The 10,034-nt window shown below is 36.8% G+C and overlaps 1 protein-coding gene across 2 annotated transcripts; it reads right to left on the bottom strand.

Annotated features, from left to right (window-relative positions):
* Positions 1–583: 583 nt before the first annotated feature.
* On the bottom strand, positions 584–5,996 carry LOC130748044 (uncharacterized). 2 transcript variants are annotated; one of them, XM_057601130.1, is made up of 8 exons: positions 5,708–5,996; positions 5,549–5,589; positions 5,408–5,471; positions 4,194–4,382; positions 3,587–3,658; positions 1,280–1,458; positions 1,076–1,194; positions 584–919 (listed from the first exon to the last, which is right to left on the bottom strand). In XM_057601130.1, the coding sequence occupies exons 1-7, from the start codon at positions 5,861–5,863 to the stop codon at positions 1,080–1,082; spliced, it is 816 nt and encodes a 271-aa protein (XP_057457113.1). In that variant the 5' UTR covers positions 5,864–5,996; the 3' UTR covers positions 584–919; positions 1,076–1,079. The 2 variants fall into 2 exon arrangements, with proteins under 2 accessions (XP_057457113.1, XP_057457114.1); XM_057601131.1 differs by having other exon boundaries at positions 5,408–5,466; positions 5,708–5,800.
* Positions 5,997–10,034: the final 4,038 nt, after the last annotated feature.

Raw genomic sequence — 10,034 nt, 5'->3', positions numbered from 1 at the left:
GGATGATGGAGGCTAATAGAAGCGTAGTTCATAAGTGAGTTTAGGAGTGCCTGATGGGTTGTGAATTTGACATTGTGCTTTGCACATGGAGGAGAATGGATGCTCAAGCCACAGAGAAGAGAGTTGGTTTGTAGTAATGGTACAACGCTGAGTAGCTGCACGTAATAAACTAATACGCTGAAATGAAATAATAAAAGTAAAACAACTCATCTCTTTTGTGCTTGGATAAACTTATCTTGCCTCATAATTAATATTAATTTTAGTAACAAAAATGGCAGAATAAAGCAAAAAACACCTCCCCCTAGAGAGAATTGCACACCAACTAGAATTTTATTGGATGCATAGGTCTCATTCAAACCCTCGACCTATGGGGAGGTGAGCGTTAAACTCGAAACCTGTGACTAGCTGTGCCAACGGTTGACGGCTCATAATCAATAATCAATTCTAACACTAAAAAACAACTCACAAAAACTTCTCTCCAAAATTTACTGACTTCATAAATCAATTGTAAAAGTAAAAGAATTTCAAACATGCACTTAGCCTTACAGTCAATGATGAAAGTGAAAAATCTTTAGATCTATACTGACATAAAAAGTGATACCCTCTTCATCAGCACATAATGTAGTGATCGTTACAAAAGATTGCATTGTCAAGGATAATCTTAAGTCGAGAGTAAAGCTACGTATTATAAGCAAATACTATTGACTATCCTAAAATCCTATGTGCTTTTATTTGAATGAATTTCAATTTATGGTTAAAAAAACTATATGTACTTCCGAAAAAGAAAAAACACTTTTATCCTCACGTAGTTTCCTTAGGTTACAGTTTCCACTTTCCATCCCTCACAAAATTGTAGCTCCATAAATGTCCGACAGACTGGTCAAAATTGCATCCAATTATGTCAACCATTGCCCAAACTCTGAAAAACAGAACATCAGTGTCGTCTCTCACCCACAAAATGATAGAAAAAAATGCTAAAAAAAACTAAAATTAGAAAAATGTGGTTTTCAAGAATAATTTTACTTAATACGATATGACTACAGCAAGGCACAAGCCATCAAAATAGATGTCTTACCTCATTACTCATCTAGAAGCAGTGATGTGCTAGAAAAAAGGGAAGACAGCTCATCTTCTGTTGCCAATCCAGACCCCTTCCATCTTCCTCTACCAAAATTATCTAGTAGGAAGATATACCTGTGAAATTGAAATGTTAGTACTCTTCATAACTCAACTTCATTGGCTAGCCATGAATTGAATAAGCAAGTAAAAGCTTTCATACCCTGTGAGGAGATTCAGTATCTTTAGTTCTTTTCTGAAATAATAGTGGTCACCAAATGAATACACAGTCTGCCTCTGAAGTGTATCATTGCTTTCATTGTGATTAGGTTTCTTCATTGTCCAGAGAAGGAAACGCTTTACAGGACCCCGACATAAAAGCCATGAATCTATAAATGATACCTGATATAAAATACTTAAGCCTCTTATTAAATTTGCAGATGATCATTCAAGGTGCAAACGGAAAGAAATAATCTCTTCCGTTTGAATAATGAAATTATAATAGAGATAATGAAGTGGTAACTCAAAGAAGTCCCACATTGCCAAGATTAGCAAGTGCACAAGTACATATATAATAAAGAACACACACACCCATTGCCTTAAGCCTAAGGTTTTGTGGTGTTGTGTGGTTCTAACTAAGGATTTCTAACATGGTATCAGAGCTGGTCTGATCCAAGCCATGACTTCCGCTTTCAAAAAAAAAAAAAAAAAACGTAAAAAAAAAGTAAAAAAAAAAGATTGAAAAAAAAAAAAGCAAAAATGGCAGTCCCATTTGCGCAAGCCAAGACCTCAGACTCAGATGAAGGAGCACAAGTCCAAGGAACTCCGATGTTCCCGCTAGAGTACTAGCCCAGACAAAGAAAGTCGAAAGGCAGACTCAGACGAAGGAGCACAAGTCCGACGACCACTGATGTTCCCGCTGGAGTTCAAGGCACAGGCAAAAAAAAAAAAAAAAAAATGGAGTCCCAATTGAGGGGGAGTAATAGAGATAATGAAGTGGTAACTCAAAGAAGTCCCACATTGCCAAGATTAGCAAGTGCACAAGTGCATATATAATAAAGAACACACACACCCATTGCCTTAAGCCTAAGGTTTTGTGGTGTTGTGTGGTTCTAACTAAGGATTTCTAACAAATTAAAATTTGGAATGCTAGTATTAATTGTGTCAAAATTGGAATTGGTGGATAACTAAAGAATTGAGATAAAGCCAAATTGAATTGGAATTCTATTAAAGGAAGTTGGTGGCTATGATAATCATAGGACATTGGTAGTGACAATGGAGGTGGTTGGAGGATGCTGATGGTGGTGGTCGGAGGAGGTTGTTGCCAGTGACATGGCAGGTGCAGACAACAATGGCATGTCAACGGCAACGATTTCTAGGATCAGCATGTGACAATGATCATGAACATTAAAATAGGAAATATCAAGTTTAACATGTTTTTGGTACAAGGAAGATGGAATTCTTTGGTTATCATTGCAGTCTAAGCAAATAATTGATTATAGAGTAGTTATTTTTTTATCCTAGCTTACCCTAACTTCTAGGAAAAGACTATATTTGTGATTATTTTTTAATTCAATGGGTTCAAACTCAGAATTGGAATTCTAATTAGAACTGGAAAGTCCAAGACTCCAATTACTATTCCAAAACTCAATTCCACATCCTAACAAGTGGGACCTATTGGATATTCAACATCCTGACTTCCAATCTGAAGATCAATAGTTAGATAAATGCAAATGGCAAAGCTTCCATGCTAATAAAAAAATTCCAGTAAGAGGGGAGTAATAAGATGACATTTCACGCTCCGACTAGGCCTTATCAAACCCTGGACCAGGAAAGGGGAATTTGTTGAAAAGACTGGCCCACAGACAAAAACTACTATACCTACTATAGTCTCAATATAAAAATCTAACATCATGTATTTAAGATAATTTTAACATTTTAGGTATTAGGATAATATTTGTTTTGAAAAAATAAAAACGTTTTCACGAAAAAATAACTTCTTGATATTTGTAATACTTTTAATTTCAAATAAAAGTGGCCATTTAAACTTTTTGGGTTCAGCCCAGGAGCTTGGCTTAACATATATTTGGTTTTTCAATGAGAAGCCCAGCATAAGATCACCTCAGGACCCTAGATCCAACGGAGGAAGTGGTTGACAAGAAGGCTCTCTTCAATCCTTAACAAACTAAACCAGACTGAACGATTATGGCCAGAGAAACAACACAGGTAGAAAATAAAATTTTAAAATATAGATTTCAAATGGAAAATGAATCTTTGAAAATAGTTTTCAACTTCATGGTGTAACCTTCTCACAGTTTCATAAATACCCAAAAAACCTGTGAAACACACATGGAAAAGCATTTAATGTATCACTTAGCATCTTTCAAGTTTTTCTTTCAGGAAGTTTCAGAACATAAAGCTAAGCATTTGGGGAGGGAGATTTTAGCTATGTGTCATCATAAATAGCTGATCAATATGTCACAATCAATGAGAAGGAAATGGACAAAATCTAAACAAAACAGAAAATCACCTGATATAAATGGACATCTTTGGATTTGCTAAATGCTTCAGCATAAGGCCTGCTCCAAGAGTTGATCATTTCCTGTGAAGGATATAGAAAGGAATTTTATTGCAGCGACAGTAAGTCAAAACCAAAACAAAATGTTGTTACCAAAATACCAAACAATACAGTGAACGCACTATACAATTCCTTAATTACCTTTGATCTGATCAAAAGGTTTAAAAGACACTAATTCAGGATTTGAAAGGTACGACATGATTTGTAGCAATATATGAGTGATTTGCCAGTAAAATATAAGGATTGTTTAGGCTGAAGAGTGAAGTAACTTTCCATAGCATTGCATCTTTTAATATCCTTCTTTCTATCCTTTTCTTCTTGTCATTTACACTCATTTCTCTAGTTATATTTAAATCCCTTCACCGTGGAAAACAAATAGCAGATACTGTTCAGCTTTTGAATTGAATAGAAAGACTACCACAGATGCTACCATCACATGTGTTGACCATTCAAGACATACATGGTTGGTGTTGACAGCACTTAGATGAGCATACAACTCAGTGGTGTAGATAAAATAAGTCATATCTTTACTTTATGAAACAATGCCATGATCCATTACCTGGGAGCTTGCTCGAAATGAAAGACAAACCAAAGTTGCCTTGGGGACAGAAGATTTATCAGAGCCAACTACATTATCACAAAGACGGAAAGGAAGCTTCATTGTTTTACCATCCGAGTAGCAGACTTCGAAATCCGGAAACTTCACAGCTTCCATTGCGGGTATTATCACTTTATTAGCTTCAGCAATCTGCACAAATCACAGATAAATCTGTCACACTCTTATCCCGTACAACCAAGATGTACTTCCATTCTAATCACTGATAAGAGTAGATTGGAATTACTGAATAATTATACATGTACTCGTGTTCGAGAGCCAGTCCTCTCCTATTCACTTGACAGATTTTCTGAATAATCTAGACTAACACCCACAACTCCTATTTAGTAACCAGAAAATTAATAACAACCCCTAGGCAGTTTTGATAGAACACAACTAACATAAACTGATGTAACTAACTAATAATAACTAACCCAACAGTTTCTAACCCACTAACTGCTCTTAACTGCCTATAGCAGTTTGCGCCTCCACTGCTTGAGCCTGCCTATCCTGGCTGTGCGGCTGCTTTATGGGAGTTTCTCCCTATCAACCACCAACCGCTGTTACTTGCTTATCAGATAATAAATGTATACATTGGTCAAAATGATATACAACCATGAACCAACTGCTTTGAGGTAAGCCAAAAAGAGAAGTCAGGTTCTAAGCAAGCACGAACACTTACTAACTTTAGCAAAAAATCAGCTCAAACCGAACAATATGGGGTTTAGTGAATTTCCTAATTTTCTTTACCTAATGGGCTATGAGGTTAACTAATTTGCAACACAAAACTCTGAATTATGAAGTGTGAAACGCGCTATAGCGGCGCAATAGCGTAGCACCCTAGGGGTTCACCGCTACTCCACTATTCACCGCTAAAACTGAACAATATGGGTTTAGGGAACATTCTAATTTTCTTTACCTAATGGGCTATGCGGTTAACTGAATTGCAATACAAAACTCTGAATTATGAAGTGTGAAACGCGCTATAGCGGCACAATAGCGTAGCATGCCGCTATAGTGCTCGATAGCATTTTATGGGCTTGCAACTACGCTACGCTCTCTGCCATTTACAACCCTGATCTTATGACATGGTATCTTATGACATGGTATCGTAACAAAATACGCAACGAAAGAGTTCGCTACAGCCTAATGTAAATTGCAAATTAAATTAGCAATACCTTACCACCATGCTGCTTGAATTCAGCCATATCAGCAAAGTATCCCCTATTCATTTCATCTGTACTGCACAAAACACTTCATTACATTGATTACAGTTCAACCACTTTACGAAACCCCGAAAACCAAAATTGAAAACTTACAGCCGAGCACGTTCCTTTTCAATCGCTGCCCTATTTCCAAGCTGCAAAACATTCAAAATTTTCACAAAATTGTGGGAATAATATCTAAAAAATCGATTATTACTGCATTTTCTTGCGCCTAACAATGCAATCAAAAAAGAGAGAGAAAATTAAGGGAACCTGGTGCAAATCGAGGAAGCGTTTGGGGGTGAGGCGAGCCAAATGGTGGGAAGGAAGTGAGTGACGGAGCTTCTCGTGTTGCGTGGTGGGTAGTGAAGCTGCGATGGAATCTCTGAGACTGAAACGTCGTCGTATCAGTTGCTTCAAACCTACCATCGTCGCAAATCAGCTTCTTCTTCTTCTTCGATTTGGTGTTCTCCCTTTCCCACCAACACACTAACTAGCTCAGCTCTCCATGTTTATTCCTTCTTGGCTTAGTTACATTTTAATTACCCTTTTGGTCCTCCTAGTTTGGACTATGGGTTACTTTACTGCTCTTAGTTTTAGCTAGGGAATCAAACCCAAAACCCGCTGTAGGCTTTTTTTTGCAAAATAAAACGTAACTTATATTATTTTGTTGTGAAAAAATTGTTTTATATTATTTTACAAGAAAATGTGGTATCTTGTTTGCTCAAATATAATCAAATTGTTGACAAATCAAGTTGATAACATGATATATATAAGAGTAGTTTTGTAATTTCATATATATTGTTCGGGTTAGGGTTCGGGTGTCGATTTCCAGGGCCGGTCCCGACATTTTGGAGGCCCTGTGCAAATAATAAAAATGGACCCCTAATAAAGAGAAATATCTCTTAGAGATACAACTTCCAGATACCTTTATATATTTAATGTTCGAAATTTAATTAAAGTCATTATGTTGGTTCGTTTGTTAACTGGCCTCTTGCAAGACGCCTAGGGGTCGCGCGTTTGAATCCAAACAGTTACTAACCACTAGACCACTTAAAGTTATTAATAACATTTTGAACATTAATTATTATAACTAAATTATTTTTTGGGGAAAGTTTAATGTGAATTTTTTTTGGGCCCCTTCTTTTTGGAGACCCTGGGCTGTGGGCCTGCTTGCACAGGCCCAGGGTCGGCCCTGTCGGTTTCATCAATACCAAACCCAAACTCAATCATATAGGGTTTTACCCGTAAAATCGGGTTGGGTTCGGGTTATATTGTCATCCCTAGTTTTAGCATAGTGTTTTCCTATCATTATCATTTATCAATCGGTAAAAACTCTCAATAATTGTTTTTGAAAAATAATCTCCACAAATGAAATCAATTTTAATTTTTGACGTTAGTTCTATCAAAACTTACTATTCAAAATACTAGTTATCAATTTGGAACAGTCAGGAGGGGGAGATGGGTAGCTCACATGGTTGAGCTAAGGGTAATTGTAGGTGAAAATCCAGTGTCCGAACCTTAATGAGAGATAATTTGTACTAATTTACTAACAACTAACATTTATCTATTAAAAAGTAATTTTGAACATTCATGCGGTTGAGATTGACCTCCTTGGGGCTTATCGTCAATTTGTCCATGTTGCTAAATGTCCCATATGATGGGTCGCAAGTTTCTAGCTACTTTCGTGTATGAGAGTCCTCATGTGATCACTAGGAACATGCTTTGGGAAAATCTTCTCGCATAGCTGGCATCTTTTTTGACTTTTGGGGTGGCCCTAGGGAATTTCAATGCATAGCATGCCTCTGAGGTCTGTTCGTCGACTGACTCGCACTTCCAAAGCTTTGTGTTCACTTGGGAGTGGCATGGGGTTAACGAGTGTTTGGATAAAGCTATTTGTAATATCAGTTGGCTGTGTACTTTATCGAGACTTTTGTGTTTCATCTTCCTCAATTGAAATCTAATTATAAGTTGTTACTCCATCATTTGGATAGGCTTTAGACTCGTCCTAATTGTTAAGTTCAAACGCTGAATACATCGTCTATCATGTTTTGAATGATAACAATTTTCAGAGAGCTTAAATGCAATACTCAAACTTTCAATGTGAATTTCTTTTTCAGGAAATATCTTTCAAAAATGACATCTCCATCGTCTGATGACAAAGTACAAGACTATACTCAAAGATCAATCCAGTCAATGTACAAGAAAGGTCAAAGCAAGGTGGCAGACCATCAGAATGAAGAAAAATCAAATATACAAAATCGTCTGACCAAGCGAAGAAAAAGAAAGTTCAAAGCTTCAAGACAGACTACCTAAGCAAAAGGAAGTCTATTATGCTAAATCGTCTGATCAAGAAAACGAGAAGAGCTAAAGCATCAGAACAAGCTGTGTAAGAAAATTCAAAGCCAATGGTTCGTCAAAGAAGACTGCATTTAATGAAGATCATCATCTCCAGTCTCAAGTACTGATGCAGGAAGATCAATGTCCAGAGAATGAGCGACACATTCAATTTGAACCTCTGAAATTCAAAGAAGAGAAAGCAAGTGAAATGAATCATGTGATATCTCTCAAAACACTTTGTTCAATGAAACAAGTAAAACGTTGTCAAAATCAGTTTCCTCTTTCTCGCACACAAGGACTGGAACAAGGCTCAAAATGCTACCAACATCTAACAAAGATACACATTGTAGCAACAAGTCTCCGTCAAAGAAGTACAAGACATTAAATACACCTGACGAGAAGACTGTTTGATCCAACGACTAGTGCTCAAGATACTCTACACGCTCCAACGACTCTCAACATATTCAAGAAGCACTTGAAGTATAAAATGGGGACTTGAAGATGTTTAGACTCAAGAAAATAAGCTAGAACTTTATATCTTAATAATTTCTTCAATAAGCTCAAGAGTCAAATCCTTATCGTCTGAGAGAAAATCCAATGAGTCAAATCCTCTATCCAACTCTCTCTAGATTTAGAACACAAAGTACACTCAAGAGTCAAATCTTATTCAAACACTATGTAGTTCATCGCACTGTAAAAGTCTACAATCCCTCTTGTAAGAAGAGAACCATGTAGAGCCAAACGATCTTGCAAAAGATCATCGAAGAAGTCATGTAGAATACTTGTTGGGAGGAATCCTGTCTAATACGTGTTGTGTGAGAAGTCCTATCGAATACTTGTTGTAGGAAAAGTCATTGATACTTGTTAGTGGAAATCTTGGTTAAGTCAAGGACTGGACGTAGCCCCATCGTTTGTGGATGAACTAGGATATATCGTTGTGTGCTAATCGTCTGTTACTTTATTGTTTTTAAATCTGCTGCACCAAATGATTGCGAAAACTCTTTCTTAACTTATAATCGTTTGAAAACTCAAGTTTTTAGTGAACACAATTTAAACCCCCTTTCTTGTGTTACTTTTTTCCGATATCACTAGTAACTAAGTATCATAAACACATAAAAGTCAATAAAATTCAGAAAATCACCACCAAGATGCTATGAAAAAAAAATAAGAATATAGTATTGAAATTCATTTACACAACACTCATGGGTTAACTTTGAAGTAAGAACACAAATTTTATTCTTCAATTTACTATAATCAAAATAGAACGTATGATATGAAAATCACTTTATTCTTCTTACCTAAATACAAAATCAAAACGATGAATAAAATCCTTTCGAGAAAATGTTCAAAAACTCGACAAGACATTTTGTGAGAATTTCACTTACAAACTCTATTTTGGCCCTTGAAACTAGAGACAAACATTGTTTCATTATTTACCATTCATTTAACAACTAAGAATTTTCTTTATAAGGGAACATATAAATTAGAATTAAGGGATATGCACCGTCAGTGTAAACAGATTTTACATAGTCATCCAATTGAATTCACCATATCATAAAATAGATCTTTAATTTAATTATAATTTAAAATGAAACTTATTATTGCTCCTACGTGGCATGTTGTGATTGGTTGTCAGTGTACATTAAACTCTAAAAATTAATGTACTAAATAAATCAAATAATTAATAGTTTAATTTATAACATTATATGTTTCATACTTTAATTTTGGTCAAAGCTGCATTGAATATTTGAATTGGTGAGAAGTTTTTTTTGGTAACAAGAGCTTAAACAGGAAACAAAGAAAAGCAAAAAAAACCTCCTACTCCCTACAATGCCAAGTGCCCATGCAATCCGCACGCAGAAGAGGAGCAACCCCTGGTGGCGGATCCTCAAACACCACCAAATCATCCTGCATGCCTGCTCCCAGCTTCGCCATGAAGTCCGCTACAGCATTCCCTTCCCGCAACAGATGACTACAACGCACCTCCCAAGCCTGCTGCAGCATCTGTTTCACGCAGCCAATTATCGCCCCATACCTATGGTATATAGAGTGCTCCCCGGTTACCAATTTCAGGGCCACCATAGAGTCCGTGAACACCTCAACCCGGCGGAAGCCCCTCTGCCAGCACACATGAAGACCATGAAACAGAGCCAAGAGCTCCGCATGAAGACAATATGTTACGCCAATGTACCCAGCAAATCCTACCCTCCACACACCGCTGCTAGTGCGCACAACCCCACCAAACCCAGACGCACCTGGG

Source organism: Lotus japonicus, chromosome 3, assembly GCF_012489685.1.
Source record: "Lotus japonicus ecotype B-129 chromosome 3, LjGifu_v1.2".
NCBI lineage: Eukaryota > Viridiplantae > Streptophyta > Magnoliopsida > Fabales > Fabaceae > Lotus > Lotus japonicus.
The sequence above is the reverse complement of the archived record's forward strand: the minus strand, read 5'-3'. Positions and strand labels throughout refer to the sequence as shown.